This window comes from Balaenoptera acutorostrata, chromosome 5 (assembly GCF_949987535.1).
Source record: "Balaenoptera acutorostrata chromosome 5, mBalAcu1.1, whole genome shotgun sequence".
NCBI lineage: Eukaryota > Metazoa > Chordata > Mammalia > Artiodactyla > Balaenopteridae > Balaenoptera > Balaenoptera acutorostrata.
In genome coordinates this window covers 143,042,153-143,064,233 of record NC_080068.1, presented here as the reverse complement: position 1 = coordinate 143,064,233, position 22,081 = coordinate 143,042,153, and the positions used below count along the sequence as shown (strand labels likewise).

The window sequence follows — 22,081 nt, the reverse complement described above, 5'->3', positions numbered from 1 at the left end:
TATGATTGGTTTCTTTAATCAAAACTGTAGACAAATATGTGGGAAAAAAACAAGAGGAACTCTAGTGGGCTTATGGCTATTTGGTTCTTGTTATTTTTAACATTTGGCAATTAAACTTTTTTCTAACCAGTAATAATTCTACAGAAAAATTAGGCCATTAAAAAAAAAATCTCACCATAAATACAAAAGAATCAGCAACTTTCCTACCAGTACTGAGAAAGAAAATATAATAAAAGGACAGCACTCACAATAGCAAAAAACCCCAAATACCTGACAGTAAGTTTAAGAATAAATGTGCCAGCTCTTTATGAAGGAGGGGACCTCATGGGGTGCATGGAGGGCAGGCCACGCTCCTGAAGATGGGACACTGCACTGAAAAGACGCTGAAAAGACGCCGAGTCCCCATGGCAAGTTTCATCATTAGAGTATCAGTGCGACTATAAAGTGAGAACTTCATAAAGTGATTCTAAAGTCCATCTGAAAACAACCCAAGTGAGAACGGTCCTGATGATGTTACGAAGGGTGAACAAATAGTAATGGCGGTCGTGTACGACAGGGAAAGCTCAGTACTGACACTGACGGAAGACACACAGGTGAGCAGAAGAAAACAGAAAGCCCCAGACAGGCCATAGTGTATATAGAAGTAGAGTCTATGATTTGGCATTTCAAATCTCTATTGGGTTGGAATTAATTAACTACTTGGAAAATTATAAAGTTAAATGCCTACTTCATATCATACACAAAAATAAGTTAGAGACAAATGAAGGTATCAAGAAAAGATGAGGATAAACATGTATACGGAACAGCACGGAAAGCCTAGAGGCAGGCCTGTAGCCCGTGGGCCCCGGTGCATGACAGAGGCTGGCCGTGGGCACAGCACAGACATGACCACACGTAGTGCTGGGGTGACTGACTTGCCCTGTTTGAAAAGATCAAATTAGCTCTTTGTTTTCATGTATCACAAAATCAAAAAATCCAAGTCCAGATGGATTAAAAGCCTACACATGAAAAAAAAAAAAAAGAGCAAATTTTAAATCAAGTTAAAGAAAACAAAGGAGAATATAAGTTCCCCAAATAGAAGAGTACTGATAAAAAGACACAAACAATATAAACCATAATAAGAAATAATGATAAAGTATTCTCCATCATAATTTGAAAATCCTGTATGATAAAAAGCATCATAAGTTAAGAGAAAATTAAAAATTATACACTGGGGAAATAAGGTAATATCCAGAATATACAAAGAACCTCTATTAGTCATTAAGAAAAAGAATCTAATAGAAAACTGGGCAAAAGATACAAACAAATAATTTCTAAAAGTAGAAATTGGAAGGGCTAATTAAGAGAACCTTATTAGTCCTGTAAAATGCAAATAAAGATCACAAGACATCACTTTCCACAGAAGAGACTGGCAAACACAAAGTCTGCCCACACTGAGGAGTGGCCAGGACAGAGGACACAGGTTCTGGGTGCAGCGCGGGGCTCAGCTGGGCGGGGCGCAGGGCAGACTCGAACCTGCCGTCCAGCTCATGGAAGCAGACAGACACTGGCCTCCAGCCAAAGCGAACTTCCTGGGGATCTGACGCTGGCCCGAAAGCCAGGCCTGAGGGCACGCCCAGACCTCGGACAGCACCTCGTGGCTGCGCTTTTCCACTGCCCGGGCCGTCTGCACCTCCCCCGCCCTCGAGGCAGGCAGAGAACTAGTGTGACTGCAGAGAGGGGACTCGAGGCTCACAGCAGGCAGCCGTCGTGGGCAGGGCGGCCAGGAGGGAGCTGTCTTCTCCAGGCCCCACTCGAGCCAGGACTTACAGACATTTGTAAGGGCCTCTGAATTTCCTCGTGTCCGAAGGCTCTCATTTACAATGGCTTGTGTGCAACTCAGGAATGGTTCCCTCGGTTGAGTCATTATGTTTTGTAAAATATACATAACTTAAAAATTTATCATTTTAACCATGTTAACTGCACACTTTACTGGCATTGAGTATATTCACAATGTTGTGAATCACTACTATGCATTTATTTATTTGGCTTTTTGGTTTTTGGCTGCGTTGGGTCTTTGTTGCTGTGTGTGGGCTTTCTCTAGTTGCGGTGAGCAGGGGCTACTCTTCATTGCGGTGCGTGGGCTTCTCATTGCAGTGGATTCTCTTGTTGCGGAGCATGGGTTCTAGGCGTGCAGGCTTCAGTAGTTGTGGCACATGGGCTCAGTAGTTGTGGCTCACAGGCTCTAGAGTACAGGCTCAGTAGTTGCGGTGCACGGGCTTAGCTGCTCCGTGGCATGTGGGATCTTCCCAGACCAGGGCTCGAACCCGTGTCCTCTGCATTGGCATGCAGATTCTTAACCACTGCACCACCAGGGAAGTCCACTACTATGTATTTATTTCCAGAACTTTTTTATCATCCCAAACTGAAATTCCATACCCATATTTCCATTCATTTCTCACTATAATTAAAAATATTGTGAGGGGGAGGAACTGATTATTTTCACCTTTTTTTACTATTGAGATATAATTCACATAGTGTAAAACTCATCCTTTTACAATGCACAATCCAGTGGTTTTTAGTATATTCACAATGCTCTGTCAACCATGAGTACTATCTAATTCCAGAATATTTTCATTAGTCAAAAAAAAAAACCAACCCAATACCAGTAATCAGTCCTTCCCCATCCCTGTCACACCCCAGCTGCTGGCCACCACTGCTCTGCTTTCTGTCTATACCCTTGCCTACTCTGGACATCTCATCTCACGTAACGGACTCCTACACCACGTGCTCTTTTCTGACTGGCCTCTTTCATGCAGCATGTTTTCTAGGTTCATCTGTGTAGTAACATGCGTCAGTGCTTTGTTCCTTTTTATGGCTGAATAACAGTCCGCCATGTGCGTGGACCACACTGCGGTTTCCATTCAGCTGTTGGTGGACACTTGGGTTGCTGCCAGCTTCCGGCTGTTGTGAATAGTGCTGTACGAACATTCAAGTACGAGTCTCTGGGTGGACATGTTTTCATTTCTCTTAGACACATGCCTAGGAGGGAATGGCTGGGTCACATGGTAACTTTACATTTGCTTTTCTTGAGGAAGTGCCAGGCTGTTTTCCACAGTGGCTACAGCACTTTACCCACCAGCCATGTATAAGAATTGATGACTTTTATCCCGGGGAAAGCAGAAGTCAAGACCAGTCCTTGAGCTCTTCACTCAATTTGCCCCAGAAAACACACTCCTGGAGCGCTTGGTGAGTAAGCCACACTCCCCAGAGGGAGAGCCGATTGAGCAGCAGAGGCCCTGCTGCCCCCGAGCCCGGCCACGGGGTTACTCCTGCCGCGTCAGACCACGTGAGCCGTGGCAGTTTCATCTGTGGCCTGGGGAAGAAGCAAGCCCTGATGGCAGGTTATGGCCTCGGGTCATGGGTCAGGGCCATCCCCTCCTCAGCTTCCAGCCTGACTCCAAGCTCTGGCCAGAGGTGAGGCCTCCCTGCCACCCCTCCCACCCTCCCCCATGCGGCCTGCACCCCTCCGCCTGCTCACCCCCGTTTAGGTGAGGTGAGGGCCATTCAGGCGCTGCTAGGGCGACAGTGAATCAGACTGGCCCCCGCCAGATATGTGCACAAGCAGGGCACACGTGGTCCCACAGTGACCATTTGCTGAGCGTCCACCAAGCCCCCAGGCCTCCCTCTGGGCTTCGGTCCTGTAACTGCCCTCTTGGTATTTCCACGTGGATGCTGCAGAGACAGCTCAAGTTCCACACGTTCAAGACTGGACTCTTGCTTCCACCAGCCACACCGGCTTCTCACCTGCCCTTCACCCACCAAGCTGCTCACCCTGGACTCACCTTCGCCCTCCCCACATCCCAGGTGTGGTCAGTTCCACACCTGCTGGCTCTGCCACCCCTACCGACTTCTCCCCGACACGAGCCCAGAAGACGAAACAGCCCCTCTGCCTTTCTCCCCGCAACAAGAGCCACAGTGAAATGTAAACGCTTCCTTGCTGAAAACCAATCGATAGGGTCCTAGTTAAAGATGGCACACTAGTCAGGCATGTGTACCTGCTCCCTCCTGAGATTCCACTAATATAGGGCAAAGGAGTTTACAGGTATAAATCTACAAGAAAGAAGAGAATGGGAGAGGGGCTATCAGCAGGCACAGCTGCATCTGAGCACGTGCACAAGGGGTGAGAGCCCAGGCGGAGCTTTGGGCCCAGTGGAGCCCAGAACGGCTCTGCAACTGGGACTGTCAGGTACAGCCCCAGGCAGGAGAGAGACAAGGGGCTGAAGGCAGGAGAGGGACAGAATGGTCAGACGCCCTCTCTCTGACTCCCCACCCATCGCCCCCAGCCCCACACGGCCAACATGAGTCTAGCCGGGCATCTGCTCCCCCAGAGAGATGATGATGATGAATAAAACGAACCAGAGAACTCTCTACAGAAGGCCCTAGAAAAGTGACCTCCGTATTTGGGTGCTTGGGGGGTCCCCCGTGTGTTGTGCCCAAGAGCCTGGTCATTCTGAAGTGAGGCCCACAGGCCAACACTCCACTCTTGAACTGAGTGCTCTGACCAACCCTTTCATGTCACTCTGAACTACGAACGGATGAGTGTGTCACCGAGGTCCGCCTGCCACTCCTCTGAAGCTGGATCCACACGCGCTCCCGCGACCCTCGTGTGACCGAATGGGGCAGCCCCTTAGTCTGGGTGCATGTGGACGACCTTGAAGAAGACACTTAGGTGCGTAAACCCCTCCTCAGGTTCCTCCTCATTTCTTCTCACCAAGGTCATCCCTACGGGCCTGCTTTGTGCTCACAATGCTAATTAAAGAGATTCAAGTCTGGCCATAAAAGTGCAAGTTTCTACAATTGAAAAAAAAAAAGCATCTAAGAAAGAAATGAAGGAGATGTTCCTTCTGTGCAGCTGTGGAGGAAGAAACAGCATTCATAGATCCGATTTGAAAAGTCACTAAATGGGGAATTTCACATGAATGTCCTTCCTGGTTTCCCAAGAAGTATGAAATCTGGCATGAATCCCTCAACAGCAGCAAACTTCCCTTTTCTCTCATAAATTTCCCCTTGGAAGTCTCGAAAGGCCCCCAGACTTCACAATCTGCTGTTGTGTCCTGTGAGAATCATCTCAAAAGATTCCTGTCATTTCGATAGGTTGTTGCTTGATCATTTTTTTGCCCTGGGAATAATGCTAAAGTTGGCATGTCTGTGTTCCTAATTCGTATAAATACTTATAAGACTTGGCTGTTAAATAAGAAAAGCGTTACTGGCAGTCTCTTCTTCCAATACACACAATATTGGTTAAATAAAAACCCACGGCCGTCAGATGATTATTTAACAAATCATTTGAGAGCCCATTTTTCACTTTAACATCTCCTTTATCAAGTATTAATTTATATATGTGTGTGTGTGTATATATATACATATATATGTCTATTCTGGGACTTTGTTTTTAAATTGATCTATCCCATTTTGTATCCTATAACAATGTTTTAGTAACTGTGGCTTTATAATAAATCTTAATATCTCGTAGGACTTGGTCTTCCATACTGTTCCTCTTAAAAATTGTTTTCATGATTATTATGGATTATTTTTGCATCACAAACTACAGATTAATTTGTCTAGTTACTAAAAAATCCTACTGGTATTTTTGGCACATTTATTAGGACATTTCTATATCTATACATTAGTGTAAATAATATCTTTATAAAAATGAGATTCCCTATCTTTTCTGTGTTTCTCTATTTTTAACTTTTTTTCATCTAGATTTTGCACACTTTTGCTTAAGTTTATCATAGGTATTATGTCTTTCTCTTTGCATGCTTTTTACCATTACATTTTCTAACTGGTTGTTGTTTATATTTGGGAAGCAATTTCTGTAGGTCCACTTGTACCTGGTTTTCTTCCGGGTCCTAGGACCAACCTTTTCTTTCAGTTTGTTCTCTTGGTTTCCCAGGCAGGTCATCCCATCATTGCCCCAAAATGATCCTTTTGCCTCTTCCTTTCCAGCTGTTACGCTTCTCCTCTGTTACACCAACCAGAGCGACCGTGGAGAGTGGTGGTGACAGCGGCTCATCTGGGTCCTGGGTCTCACAGGGCTGCTCTGGGGCTCGTGCCTGGCTTGCTGTGCTTTGTTGGCTTGGGGTGGGTGAGAGTCATCAGCCGGGGAGGCCTAGAGGAGCCACATGGTCTGACCGCATCTCAGAGCGATAAGGTGGAGGCAGCTGGAGGTGGATGTGGAGCAGGGCCGTCAGGAAGCTGTGTGGGCAGTAACGAGGCCTGAGCTGAGGTCGCAGACGGAAGAGGCCCAGAAAGCGGACCACGGGCCTGGCTGGAACAGGGGGTTGGGAGGGAGGAAGGGGAGAGTCAGGACGGCCTCTGCGGGGACTGGGCCCCGGTGCCGAGCTCTCTCCAGACATGTCTGAAGTGTCCTGGGACAGCCAGGCAAACCGCCGCTGAGACCCAGAGTTGCTGGCCTGGAGCTCAGGACAGAGGCGCTGTGAGGACGCACCACTGTTTCCCAAGGTCTCCACGCTCCCTGTGCCGTCAGCCACCTTCCTTCCCCGCCTTCTCCTCGCTCCCGAGAGCCCAGTGCAACCTCACCTCCTCAAGGAAGGCTTCCTGACTGCGCAGCGCCCTGGACTTCGCCCGTATGGCCTCTAGACCATCGCAACGAAATTTTCGGCTGCATTGTGTAACGTCCTCTGCAGGCTCTGTGGGCATGGCCGCCGTCTTCTCACGGCTGTATCAACACGTGATTGACATTCAGTTACTTGCTGAGTGGGCGACTGGATGATCATCTCGGGAGCTGGGCGTCCTTAGTCCCAGTAGCCAATGGCACAGGTGGACTTGGAGCCCAGGTGGAACCAGGGGAGGGAAAAAGGCCCTGGATAAAGCCTGGGGAATCCCTTCACTGGGAGCAGGTGCAGGCCCCCCACCCCCCATGCCTCCTCTCTTACCCCTGTGGGAGGGCGGCCTGGCTGACCGGCAAGTTGCCAGCTGGCTCCAGCTTGGACGCGTTCTGTCTGTCCTCCCATGCGGTGAGCCCTGCCCTTGCAGGGCAACTTCTGCAGAGTGGACTTGGTCCAGTTCGGGGCCAGGTAGGAGCCATCCATCTGACCATGGTGCAAGCCGTGCTTTCCAATCGGCTTCATCAGAACAAAGCTGGCCGTGTTTGGATTTCATTCCCTGGACATCCTTCCCAGTGGGGTTTCTCCCTAAATCCCCGCACTGTCCTGTGTCCTGAGGGACCAGACTCCGCAGATGGCTCTGGTGCCCTCCGGCATCACGGGCTAGGCCAACAGGGGCACCGGCAGATGGGATGGTGAGAAGGCGGCGCCGAGTGTCCCTGCCCCTCACCTGGCTGCTGCTGCCCTGACAGCATCTGTGACCTCATGGGACCTCCAGGCTCCATCACCAGCTGCCCGGGCCCTTCCGGCGCTCACCAGGCTCCAGGGCTGCCTTTCTCCAAGCACTCCTAGCTGCTCGCCCAGCCACACCTCTGCAAATGGCCCCTCTTGAAATTGAAATCCCGGTGGAGGCTCTGACTATCACAGCTCTAGACGTAGGAGGCTGAGAAAGAGGCGCAAGGCACGGACTCCCTGAAACCCTAAGGGTTAGGAGCCACGACCCTAGAACCCATCCTGCTGCATGTGGATCGTGCTGCTAAGGCGGCGACCGTGTGACCTCCGGCAAGTTTAACAACCTCTGTGTCAGCTTATCCAAAACACGGGGAATAACAGTGTCACAGGCATTAAATGACATGTGCCTGAAACAACACAAGGCATATAGTAAGAATCAGCAAGGATTCTTTTTTTTTTTTTTTTTTTTACCGTGAAAGGGATAGAAAGCAGAGAAGAAAGAGGGAGAGAAACCTCCTGGGCACAGGCAGTCAGAACAAAGTGCAGATTCTGCTGCTTTTTCTTCTAAATCTCTATTACAGCTCCAAAGTAAGGTACTCATTGCATTACGTGTATTGAAGTCCTTTACAATTTGAGAAAACTCTCCAGGTGATTTTGTCCCAGTTTTTCTACCCTGAGGGGTGCAGTGAGACTCTGTCGCCCAAACGCTGAGACTCGGCTGTGCTGATCAGAGCTGCCGGGGGGACAGAGGCTGGGGGTCGCCCCCTCCGAGCCACACAGCTCTCGGCACCTCGGCGGGGAATCAGCCACATGGCTGTGGTCACCGGGCAGGCCAGGACTCTCTCCTCTTTGACAAGAAGAATAGTAATAACTCCGTCCCACTGAAAGTGGTGGCCTTCGTCAACAGGCGTTGGCGATTTTGCTTTGTCTATTAACCTGTGCATGTCGCTACTATCCTGTTTGGGAGAATATGTAACCTTAGGAAGCTCTGAGAGGTGATAAAACACTAAATTGTTTTAAAATTGCCAGCGCTTGTAGGAATATTGGTAGGAATTAAATGTGCCAGAGATATGATCAACTTTTTTTTTATATAGTTTTTTTTAATAGTATTTTTAAATTAATTAATTTATTTTTGGTTGCATTAGGTCTTCGTTGTTGTGCGCGGGCTTTCTCTAGTTGCATCAAGTGGGGGCTACTCATCGTTGTGGTGCACAGGCTTCTCACTGTGGTGGCTTCTCTTGTTGCAGAGCACGGGCTCTAGGCACACGGGCTTCAGTAGTTGTGGTGTGTGGGCTTAGTTGCTCTGAGGCATGTGGGTTCTTCCTAGACCAGGGATGGAATCCATGTCCCCTGCATTGGCAGGCGGATTCTTAACCACTGTACCACCAGGGAAGTCCCTGATCAACTTTTCAATAGAAGAATCCGAAAGATTAAGCAATACCACTAAGGAGAAAGTGACTGGATAAGAAAAAACAAAACAAAACCAAACCTCTGAAGCAGAGCTAATCATGAGAAGAGTCCTTTGTTATAATTAATCATTATGGCAGAAATTTCTTATGGAAGCACTGCATAGGATCTAGGAAAAAAATAATAATCTGTGGTCATCAAATGTTTAACAATGCTTGTATCTTGAAATCAGTGTTATAAATTGTATCCTAAAAGAGCAATAATCCAAATGATACAACATGACATCCTAATTATGTATGGTGGCTCAGTGGTTAAGAATCCGCCTGCCGGGCTTCCCTGGTGGTGCAGTGGTTGAGAATCTGCCTGCTAATGCAGGGGACACGGGTTAGAGCCCTGGTCTGGGAAGATTCCACATGCCGCGGAGCAACTAGGCCCGTGAGCCACAACTACTGAGCCTGCGCGTCTGAAGCCTGTGCTCTGCAACAAGAGAGGCCGCGATAGTGAGAGGCCCGCGCACCGCAATGAAGAGTGGCCCCTGCTTGCCACAACTAGAGAAAGCCCTCGCACAGAAATGAAGACCCAACACAGCCAAAAATAAATAAATAAATAAATTTTAAAAAAATTAAAAAAAAGAATCCGCCTGCCAATGCAGGGGACATGGGTTTGATCCCTGGTGTGGGAAGATCCCACATGCTGCTGAGCAACTAAGCCCACACGGCACAACTACTGAAGCCCGTGCGCTAGAGCCCGTGCTCTGCAACAAGAGAAGCCACTGCAATGAGAAGCCCATGCACCACAGCGGAGTAACCCCCGCTCACAGCAACCAGAGAAAGCCTGCGTGCAGCAGTGAAGACCCAATGCAGCCAAAAATAAATAAATAAAATAAATAAATTTATAAAAAAATAAAATAAACCTCATTTGAAAATAAATTTCCCTTCTGGGAAATGCAGTAAGACTTTTTCAGTGGATGAATGAATGAAATGTAAATTCTATTTCTCTCTTTAGTTCTGTCAATTTTTGCTTCAAGTATTGTGAAGTTCTCTTAGTAGATACATTCAAATTTAGGACTGTTGTGTCTTCTTGATGAATCAGTCTTTCATCATTATGAAATGTTTTTCTTTATTTCTGGTCACACTCTTTGTTTTGCAGTGTTAGCGTCCCATCTTGGTATTTGATTTTCATTTACCCCATTTGCATTTTGTTCTGTCTCTCTTTCATTGAATTCTTTTGGGTGAATCGCATATTTTTTAATATCCCATTTTATTGCCTCCATTGATTTTTTTTTTAATTTACTTTATATTTTAATTTATTTTATTTATTTGGTTGCACCAGGTCTTAGTTGCGAGAGGCAGGGCCTTAGTTGCAGCATGTGTGCTCCTTAGTTGTGGCATGTGAACTCTTAGTTGCGGCATGCATGTGGGATCTAGTTCCCTGAGCAGGGATGGAACCCGGGCCCCCTGCATCAGGAGCGTGGAGTCCACTGTGCCACCAGGGAAGCCCCTACCTCCACTGATTTTTTTAAGCTATACTTCTTTTGGTATTGTTTTAGAGGCTGCCCTAGAAATTACAGTATGCATTTTTAAGTCATCATAGTCTACCTTCAAATAATATTGTACTACTTCACAGTGTAAGAACCTGAAAAGAGTATAATTCCATTTACTCCCTTTCCTACCCTTTGTACTTTTTAATGCCTTATATTTTAGATCTATGTTACAAACTTTTTAAAAATCTTAGTCTTTTCAAGAATTCAAACTATATATAAACTATACATAGAACTATATAAAATATATATAAAATAAACTATGTAAAATAAAGATTTAAATGTTTTTTATATTTATCCTGGTATTGACCCGTTCTGGTGCTCTTTATTCCTTCCTGAAGATCCAGAGTTTCATAAGGTATCATTTCTCTTGAGCCTGAAGAACTTCTGTTAGCATTTCTAGTAGAGCAGGTCTACTAAGACACATTCTTTCAGATTTTGTAAATCTTAAATTGTCTTTATTTTGCCTTAATTTTTGAGAGATAATTTTCTGGATCTAGAAATCTAGATTGAATGTTTCTTTCAGCACGGTAAGGATGTTTGTTCCATCGTCTTCTGGTCTCTGCCGTTTCTGTAAAAAGTCAGCTGTATTTTGTGTTGTTCTTTGTATATAATGTCTTCTTCCCTCGGGCGGCTTTCAAGGTTCTCTTTAGAATTCTGTCACACTAGCCCATGTGCAAGTAGGGTTTAGATGGTCTCTTCTTATCCCCTCTATGGCAGATTCCTCCTCCTCCTCCACTCCACCAGGGATGAGAGAAGCCAGGGGTTTCTTCTTTTCTGTGAAGGGTTCATCACTTTCTGGAGCTCTGTAACTTAGCTGTATCCTCAGATTTCTGGTAAGTTTAGAAAAACTAATTTTGTAGTTTATTTATCTTGGTTTGATTGTTAGGGTTAGAGCAAGAGTCTCTTATGATTTTTTATATCTTAACTAGAAAATCATCCTTTAATTTTCTCATAAATTACAAATGAAAAAAACTAAAATAGCTATGTTTCAGGACATATAATCCAGTACAGTGCATCAGGAGGAAGGTGTAGGGGAGGTCGTGCTAACTTTGAAGGGCATGTGGCCTATGAACTTGGTTTCACTATCATGTGGCAGTGTGACCCAGGACCCTAAACCACAAGGTCCCAAGGAGACTTTTCATCACTGTTAGTGGCAACCCCAAAAAGCTCCCCTCCAAAGCTGTTCTTGGCCTTCCAGGCAGAGACCCTCTCAGGTGGTCACCAAAAGTCAGCCTAGAGTACCCAGAGCACTCACATAATTCTCTGCAACACTAACCTGCTTACCCAGAGATTACTGAAGCTTTGTACAACTCAGTGATGAAGCAGATAGAACGTGGTATTTAAGCTCATTTTTAAGAGAGACATACCCAAATACTGACAACACAAATGGTTGCACCTTTGCTGTACAGCAAGGACAGGCTAGGCTATGCTCAGAGGCTTACAAAAACAAGGGCTTATTTCTTGTTCATGCAACATGTCCAACACAGGTCAGCTGAGGCTCTGCTCCATGTTGTCTGCATTCTGTGATTCAGGAGCAGAGTCTAGCCTACATCTGGAACAATGATGCTTGTCATGGCAGAGGAAGAAGAAAATATGGATAACCATGTGTTGGCTCTTAAAATTTCTACCCATTGGTGACAAATGTCATTTCTGTTCACGTGTCATTGGTAGCAAGTCACATGGCCAAGCCTGAGTCAATGGGCAAGGAAGTACACTCTTCCTCTAGGGAGGGATAGCAAATATGCTTGAATAATAGTACATTCCACCACACTCCACCCTTCTGACCACACATATTGGCTTTCCTCCCCCTTGACAAGAGTGACAATTCCAAGTCCCATCTGATAGGGCATCAGGATTTTGTGATCATCTTTATATCAGGTCTTGATGGGGCTCTCTTGATCTGGAGGCCAAGGAACTAAAAAGTCAAGTCTATCCTTCACTCCACACATGTGCTATGCAACGGTGGGGCAGGGACAGGACGCCCACAACAAGCACTCCCATGTGGAAAGGGGAAGAGTGGGAGACACATGGGCGTCACTGGTCCACGGTGACTCTGAATTCTCGCTGGGTAGGCGCTGAAGGGGCCCTTCTCAGCCCCTTGCTCACCATGGCCATTTGCTCCACTCCTGGGACTTCTTTTTCCATTATCTTTCTTGGCTACATGTAAAAGGGTACTGAAGGATTTTCTTTCCTTGGGGGAATGAGCATATTTCCCGGACTGCTTCTTGGCTGTAGAATACGTGGGGCCCCAGGTTTGCAATCACAGTCTCCTTTAGCCCAGACTGGAGGTTCTTTGGGAAGTACAGTGCTCAGAAACACAATAAGTCCTATTTTACTTCAGTCAGCTCCATGTGCTGACAGACATTCCCACAATTCGCTTAGAGATGCATCCTCTCTCCAGACTTCACCACAGGTGCCTGCAGCTTATCAGGAATTTGGGGGAAAGCTACCATTAGTCTCTTTTTTCCATGATGCTTGTCATGGCAGAGGAAGAAGAAAATATGGATAACCATGTGTTAGCGCTGTGTTGTCTAACTGTAAGGATTTATGGATGCCACCTTCTTTCAGAGATGTTAACAGTAGACATCAAAGCCGTACCTTTCATTCGTTAAAGGCAGTGTTTTAACTGGCCTTTGTTGTTCAAAGCCCTTTTCAGATTCATCTTTTACTGGTTGGAGATGAGAATCATTTCTATATTCAAATATGTAAAACTCCAATTTTCTGGAATCTTCTTATTTCTTTTCATTCCTACTTGTACACTGGCCAGTTCTTTTCTGAGTTTGTTTCTTATGGTACCTTGTCACATGCAGACAACAGCAACCAAAGCATGTTCTAGCATTCTGCTGGCCCACTCTGCCCCAAACCTCAGCTCATTAGGGTATTATTTGCTTCACAAGTTATCACAGGTGACAGTTTTGCCAAATGTTATACCATTTACCAAGTGCCATCCTCCAGCCTCCAATAAACATCTCACTGCCTGCCACCTGGCCCCAAAGCCAGTGCCACACGTTTTAGGATTCATGACAGCAGCCTCTTAGTCCTGGCACCCAGTCCTGTAGATGCCATGACAGGTCAAGTTATACTGCCATAATAAGTCACTCTGAAACCTTACTGCCTACAGCAAGAATACTTTATTTCTCTTCTTCACCACCTTTCCATCACAGTCTGGTCCACCATTTATAATGCAGGATGATGGAGCAGCCTCTGTCAATTTTGCCAAAATAGAGACAAAAGAGATCAAGAGGAGCTGTGTGCAGTTGCTTAAAGCCCCAGCTTAGGCATGACCCTTGTCACTTTTGCTTACGTTTTATTAGCCAGAACAAGTCACACGCCCAAGTGTGACATCTAACAGGTACGGAAGCACCATCTTCCCCCAGAGAAGGAGAGAGGCCCACAAGACTATCTACCACACCTGCCTTACGAGGGAATGACTCAGAAACGCACTCAAGAAAAGCCTTAAGCAGAAGAAAAACTAATATATTCTGCAGTGAAAAATTAGTTTTTAAGTTTCAGTCTGAAAATGTTGAGTTGAACGTACAACCGATAAGAAATGCTTTTTTATTTGCTTTGTAAAACTTTTAGGAAACCACCTAATCAGGCACATGTGTGGTGATTACTGTGCAGGAAGCCACCTCTGTGCAGAATGGTTGTGTCTTCCGAGCTCAGGTGAAAACACTGGAGCTGGAGGAGGCGGCTCTGACCCAGCTCAGACGTGCACCCGTGGGCAGGGTCCAACTCTCTGGGTCAGACTTTCATCAGTCACATCATAGCTTTACAGATGATCTCCAAGACTTCTTCCAAGTCTCCATTTTTATACATGATCTACATATTCTCAAAGGTTTTTTTAAGAAAATTGTTATTCTTTGAAAATGTTACTAAATATTTCAGAGTACATAGAATTGCCTTTTTGCTTCTTGTGTTTCAAACAATAAGGCATTTACATGAAACAAACATTTTTAAGAGTGCATTTGCTGCTGTTTCACCATGTGCTATTCTAGTCCTCTGTTTGGAACATAAAAATCATTTCCAAAGCAACTAATTATAGTGTAAGTCACAAGTGTTGGATTACTACTGCTGGTAGGAAATTAGAAGCAACCACCATGCAAATACTAAAAACTTCTTATTTTTGAAGTTCTCCCCAAAACCGGCACAAGATAAAAAAATTCAGGAAAGACATATACAATATCCAGTGCAGAAATGAACTTCCCAAGCTGGCTTTGTGAGTGATCAGCTTAACATGAATCTGAAGAGAATTATTTTCTGCCTGGGACTTTATACCTTTCCCGACAATCAGTTGTGCGTGTTTGTGTGGATCTATTTCTGGTTCTCTTTTCTGTTCCATTGGTCTATGTGTCTATTCCTCTGCCAACACCATAGTCTCTTGATTACTCTGTATTTTTTCTAAAGATTTTCTTGATGTGGACCATTTTTAAAATCTTTATTGAATTTGTTGCAATATTGCTTCTGTTTTATGTTTTGGATTTTTGGCCCCGAGGCATGTAAGATCTTAGCTCCCCAACCAGGGATCGAACCTGCACCCCCTGCATTGGAAGGCGAAGTCTTAACCACTGCACCGCCAGGGAAGTCCCCAGGTACTGTGTACTAAGTCTTAATATCAGGTGTGATTCCTCCCACTTTCTTCTTTGTCAAGACTGTTTTAGGTATTCTAGTGCCTGTGCCTTTTCATTTAAATTTTAGAATGAGCTTGTCTATGTCTACAAAACTTGCTTGGGTTTTAATAGGGACTGCATTAAACTTATGGATCAATTTAGGGAGAAGTGACATATTTACTATGTTGTGTCTTCCATTCCACGAACACAGTATGTCACTCCATTTATCAGATCTTCTTTGATTTCTTTCATCAGCATTTTGTAGTTTTAGACACACAGATCCTATACATATTTTGTTAACTGAATGCTTAAGTATTCCATTATCTTTGGAGTGAATGTAAATGGTATTGCATTTTTTATTTCGATTTCTGCATGTTTGTTGTTAGTTTACAGAAATGCAATTTGCTTTTGTGTATTGATACTGTGCCTTGCAACCTTGCTAAACTCACTTATTAGTTCTAGGAGTTAAAAAATGTTTTTTTCTTATACATACTTTGAGACTTTCTATATAGACAATCATATCATCTATAAATAGAAACAGTTTTATTTCTTCCTTTCCAATTTATATACCATTTATTTCTTTTCCTTGCCTTATTTAGTGGCCAGAACTTCAATATTCAATATTAATAAGTTGTTACTGATCTTAGGGGGAAAGCATTTAGCCTTTTACCATTAAATATGCTGTTAGCTGTAGGTTTTTTGTAGATGTTCTTTATCAAGTTGGGGTTGCTCCCCTTTATTTCTAAATTCCTGAGAATTTTTATCATAAATGGGTGTTGGATTTTGTCAAATGCTTTGTCTAGGTCAATTGATAAAATCATATTATTTTTATTCTTTAGCTTGACCACATGGTGGACTACACTGATTTTTGAGTGTTAAACCAGTCTTGCGTACCTGGAATAAATCCTACTTGGACATGGTGTATAATTATACACCATACAACATTTTAAGATGTTGTTGGATTTGGTTTGCTAATATTTTGCTGAGGGTTTTTACATCTAAATTTGGGAGTGATATTGGTCTGCATGGGATTGTGTTTTGTTTTATTTTGTTTTTAGTCTTTGTCTGGTTTTGGTATCAGGGTAATACTGGCTTCACAGTATGATTGGGAAGTGTTCCTTCCTCTTCTATTTTCTGGAAGCGGTTGTATACAACTGGTGTTAATTCTTTAAATGTTTGGTAAAATACTCCATGGAAGGCATCTGGCCCTGCAGATTTCCTTCTCAGGAGATTTTAAACTAAAAATTCAATTTCTTTAACATTTATAGGACTATTCAGGTTATGTATTTCATCATAGTTGGGTTTTGATAGTTTGTGGTTTTCAAGAAATTGATCCATTTCTTCTAAATTGTTGAATTTTTGAGCATGAAGTTGTTCATAGTGTTCCCTTATTATCCTTTTGATGTCTGCAGAATCTGTACTAATATCCTCTGTTCTATTCCTGATATTGGTGCTTTGTGTCTTCTCTATTTTTATTTTTTTCAGTCTTGCTAGAGTTTATTAATTTTATTGATTTTTTTGAAGAATCAACTTTTGTTTCATTGATTTTTCTATTGCTTTCTCTTTTCAATTTCATAGGTTTCTGCTCTTATCTTTACTATTTCCTTCCTTCTTCCTTCTTAATCATCTTTTTCAGGTTTCTTGAGACAGAAAGTTTGATGATTTATCTGAGATCTTTCCTCATTTCTGATGTAAGCATCAGTGCTGTACACTTCCCTCTTGGCCCTGCTTTAGTTGCATCCTTTGCCTGATACTTCGACAAAAATATTTTTCTGTAACACTTGGTCAGCAACAGCCAGAGTAGCTTTGGGCCCATTGAACAAAAAACACGCTTAGTGATCTACGCACAAGCACTCACCTTGAATCACAGATAGATTCTTTCACACTGTCAAGGAGAATATCCATAGCACCCTTCCACCAAAGCACTAAGATGGCAACAAAGCTCAAATGTGAAACAAATAAGCAAAATACTCTTCCTGCCTAGGTAGAAACAATCTTCTAAGACTTTCCACACCTCGGGAGAGAGGGCAGGGGTATTATTAAATCTATCACATGCCTTAAAAATTCTATGTTATCTTATATCCTAACTGGACAGGAACTGAAACAGAAGAGAGACCATCTTCTGGGAGGAAGTACGCAGAGAAAGCTGGGGTGAGCAAATCACCCAGGTGCATGTGTGTAAAGGTGTAGAGGAGGGAAAGAGACAAAGATAGAGAATACGAAAAGATGCTCAACATTGGCAGTCATCAGGGAAGCGCAAATCAAACAACAAAGCTACCACTTCACACCCACTGGGATGGCTAGTATCAAAAAGACAGAGGATAAAAAGTATTGGCAAGAAGGTGGAGAAATTGGAAACCCATACACTGCTTGTGGGGTGTAAAATGGTGTAGTTATTTTGGAAACTGTTTCGGCAATTCCTCAAAAAATTAAATATAGTTGCCACTATTGTGACATAAATTGTACATTTTAAAATGGTTAAGATGGTAAATTTTATGTTATGTTATTTTACCACAATTTAAAAAAGTTAAACATAGAATTACCATATGACCCAGAAATTCTTCTCTAGGTATCTACCCAAGAGAAATGAAACCATATTTCCACACAAAGACTTGTACATGAATGTTTACAGCGGTACTATTCATAACAGCCAAAAGGTGGAAACAACCCAAATATCCATTAACTGATGAATGGATAAATAAATGGAATATTATTTTTTTGTTTATACTGAAATATACAGAATACATTATTCCATATAATGGAATATTATTTGGCCATGAAAAGGAATGAAGTATTGATACATGCTACAGCATGGATGAACTTTGAAAACATTATGTTCAGTGAAAGAAGACGGTCACAAAAGGCCATATGCTGTATGATTCCATTAATGTGAAATGTCCAGAATAGACAAATGTATAGAGACAAAATAGATTAGTGGTTTCCGTGGGGGAGGGAAAGCTGGGGAATGATAGCTACTGGGTGTGGGATTTCTCTTTAGGGTAATGGAAATGTTCTGGAATTAGACAGTGATGATGGTTGCAAAACCTTGTGAATGTACTAAAACCCAGTGAATTGTACACTTTGAAAGGCTGAATTTTATGGTCTGTGAATTATATCTCAGTTTTAAGAAGAATAAACGGTGTGCACCAAGGAGAAGGGCCTTTCCCTGGGAGCTGCAGGCGGGGTGAAAGCACCAGGACCTGGCGGCACTGCGTCAACCTGAGCTGAGAGCTGCTGAGCTGGGGGGTGGGCAGGGAGGGGGCAGGCAGGGTCTGAGTCTGCTCTTGCTGGCTTTGGACCTCGGGACCAACTGCACCCTGAAGAAAGGCATTCATGGCCTTAGATGGGAGGAGTTCCAGGCTTCAAACCGAAAGAAGAAAAGCCTAAGTAGGCAAAATGAAAGTTTATTCAAAAAAGCAAGGATGAGCCGGCAGTGAGAAGGAATAGCATTAAGTGTAGACTTGTTTTGTACCCAAACAGCAAATCAGGGCTTCAGTGGGGCTGAAGATAGGATTGCCACCTCAGGTTGCCTTCAGGCACTGGGCTTTGTCTTTGAGTGACACTCATCTGGAGGGCGTGCGTGACTTTCACTTTTGATTTTTCGATATTTCTATTATATTCTTTCGCAATGGACTTCCTTTCTAGTGGTGAAGAATTACCATTTCTTTCATAATTAGGAAACTCTTGGCATCCTCGTAACCTACTCTTCTTTTCAAAGAGATTAACTACTAGAGAAAAGTATAATTTCTTTCTTATGAAAATAGGTTTGGAACAACTTCAGGCTTTTAAAATCATGTCAGCATTCCTGCAGATCTGATACTATTATGAGCTCATATATCTTACCACTGTGAAGTCAGGGTGGAAAATACATCATCTCTTTCAGATTCCTGGAATAACTTCAAAAGTTCTGGATCCCCAGATAAGTGTGCAAGAATGCGCAATTCAATCTGTGCAAAGTCTGTTAGATAGAGCTCTGCATTAATTCAGAATCTAGGAACAATGTTCCTCATTGTTGCTACCCACCCCCAGGGGACCCTCAATCTTCCCTCCCCACTGAGGAATCAAGGTCAATGTGCCCACCTCTCATATGCCAGGGTCCTTAGGCCTCGGGTCTATTGGCCATCCCTGGGTCTAAAAGTCCCGAGACCTCTTCTGAGAGACTGGCCATGCCTCCAGGGTGGGCTGTATTCATTCATCAGTTCATTGGAACATCAGAATTTTAAAAGGCCTGCTGTGCGCCAGGCTGTGTGCTTGGGATATGCTAGTGAACAAAACAGGCAACAATGCCTTCCTGCGTAGAACTTATACTTGAGGGGAGGGAGGCAATCTGAATTATTCAGCGTGTTAGAAGGTGAGAAATGAAATGGAAAAGATCGATCAAGAGAAGGAGCTTCCGGAGTCAGTGTGTGTAGGGAGCTGCTGTAAAGTGTCATCAAGGAAGGGACCTTCCAGCAGAGGTATGAAGTGGAGGAGGGAGCAGGACCACATCTGGGGAGGGGGTTCCACGCAGGGCCCGAGGTGGAGCTGGCTGGTTGTTGGGGGACAGCAGAGGGACCAGCAGGACTGCAGCAAGAGAGCAAGGCAGAGCGCCACGGGTGATGGGGACAGAGAGGAGAAAGGGGGCAGACTGAGCGGCACCAGACAGAGGAATTTGGGATCTAGTCGTGGCAAAGTGAAGGGACCCAGGAAGCAGAGCTGCTCTCACTTACTGTGCGTAAGAAATCTTTGCTTCATATAAATACTTGCCAGGACTTATTTTAAAGAATGAGTTCTGTAAGCACCTTTGGATTATTCCATTTCTAAATATTTGAACTGTATGAAACGCATAACGTGGGATCCAATGACACGGTGTCTCTACCATGGCCCGCACATACCTGCTGCTAGGAAGGTGTGGCCTTCGGATGAAACAAACACGGTCCTCGGGGAGATGGTAAGGAGTTCGTCTTTACCTGAATCATTATTTCAAGAGCACTTGGTGAATTTGGTCGTGAGCTGATTCATAGCTATTCCTCATACAAAGTTATTTTAACATCATTCTAAAGTCAGAAGAGTCTAGATTTCTGATTTTTCTTAATATTTTTAATGTAATTTTAAAACATCATAAGACTACTGAAAGTAAACTAGATTTTCTGCTGTTAAAATCTCCTGTCCTGTGTAGAATTCTTAATGAAGAAAAGGTCAAACATTGCAGTAAGAGCCACCTAGAGACACTCTGGCCTCACCGCTGAGAAGATCTCCTTTGCGGAAGCACAGAGTCTAAGATTTCCCCACTGAGTGTATTTTACAGGGCTGGAGGAGGCGAAGTTGCTGCTCACCTCCCATGAGTTGTGTTCACGCACGATTATGTGTACTTTAAAAAGGACTGCTCATCGCACTTCATTGTTTGGCCCTGACCTTCCGGAAGTAGCAGTTCCCAAAGCAAAGGGGGCAGGAGTTTACTGGGAATGGGCCACAGAGCCCTACTTTGCTCAGATTTGACCTTTTTCTTTTTTAGAAATGTAACCGTCAGCATTACAGTGGAATAGCTTAAGAGAAAGAAGAGTGTTACTATGCTTTCATAAACATTTCCAGTAATTTTCAGACTTTAATAAAAGCCAGTTCTATTGTATGTCTGTTTGTTTTTTCTTTGTTGGCAAGTTGGTGGGGGAGAGATAGTAGGAGGGGAGCTACTTCCCTTGTATAATTATCATCTATTTTAACTTATAAAGTGCTAAAGGGGAGGTACCATATCACTTTAGCTGTGTTTTATTTTTCAATGTATATTTAAATCCTGGTCATGCAAATACAGAGGAGAACTTCAGGAAAGAAAAGCAGTTAGTTACACAGAAAAACAATTACAACATCTCTAGGTTTTTAGAAAATGTTGCCCAAGACTTCTGCAAAGTAGAAAGAAATGTGTTACCTTGAAAATTTTGAGGTTTAGTTATTTGAATTGGGTGCTTGGAGATGCCTTGGATATTCTGTGAATAATAAGAGGGAAATTGCTTTAGTTGAAATATCTTCTCTTAAATTAATCTGTACCATTTAACGTTATTTAAAATGTGTCACATTTTACTAAACATTAACAAAATAACTAATGCCAATGTACTATGCATAAGTGTATTCAAACTTAATACAACTAATACTGAAACATAATTTTGGTGGGTATATCACTAGGTATTATCAGCAAATATGAGAACAATTCTTTTTGACTTTAGCCTGTGTGACCCTTATCATAATTATATACAGTAATTCTTTCATCAGCAGCCTGAATTATGAACTTAGTTACCTTTAAAATTCCTACATAATATGCTAATGTAGATTTCTGTGAAATCTGTACACTGTACTTTCCTTTAAAAAGGTATTTTAAGATGAGTATTTGGGTCTCTCCACTCTAACCAAGGCTATTGCTCTTGGCACTTGGCACCAGCCTTGGTCTTAGTGCTTGCTGATTGTACCAGTTCTACATGATCCCTACCAGAAAAAAAAAGAGGATGAAATACTTCCTAACTCATTTTATGAGGTCAATAATATCCTAATAACAAAACCAGACATGACATTTCAAGAAAAGAAAACTACAGACCCATATCCCGTATGAATATACACACCAAAGATCCTAAACAGAATATTAGCAAATCAAATCCAACAATAGGACAATCCGTCATGACGAAGTGGGGTTTATCCCCCAAACCCCAGCCTTGGCTGGTTCAACGTTTGAAAATCTATCAATGTCATTCAGCATATTAATAGATTAGAGAAGAAAAGTCACATGATCATCTTAATAGATGCAGAAAAAGCATCTGACAAAGTTAAATATCCATTCATGACAAAAACTACTCTCAGCAAACTGGGAACAGAAGGGACTCCTTTAACATCATAAGCAGAGCCTGTGACAAAACCTAAAGCTAACATCATCCTGATGGTGGAAAACTCAGTGTATTCTCCTCAAAATCAGGAGCAGGCAAGGATGTCCACCCTGAACACTTCTATTCAACATAATATAGGAGGTCCTAGCCAGCACAATAAGGAAGGACAAAATAATGAAAAGCATACAGTACAAAGGAAGAAGTAGAATGACCCTTATTCACTAAAGATGTGATTTCATATATGGAAGAACCCATGGAAACTACAAAAAAGCTTTCCAGAACTAATAAATGAGTTGACCAAAGTATCAACATAAAGTCAATATACAAAAATTG

At 43.4% G+C, this 22,081-nt stretch overlaps 1 protein-coding gene across 1 annotated transcript in view; it reads right to left on the bottom strand.

Moving 5' to 3' along the window:
* The window catches only part of LOC103003599 (DNA polymerase nu-like), a 142,153-nt gene that overhangs the window by 45,436 nt on the left and 74,636 nt on the right, over positions 1-22,081 (bottom strand). The window contains exons 12-14 of the mRNA XM_057546330.1: positions 20,806-20,863; positions 19,778-19,852; positions 18,747-18,861 (exon numbers count right to left, since the gene is read on the bottom strand). Coding sequence (XP_057402313.1) covers positions 18,747-18,861; positions 19,778-19,852; positions 20,806-20,863 — 248 coding nt within the window. The remainder of the gene's footprint in view (positions 1-18,746; positions 18,862-19,777; positions 19,853-20,805; positions 20,864-22,081) is intronic.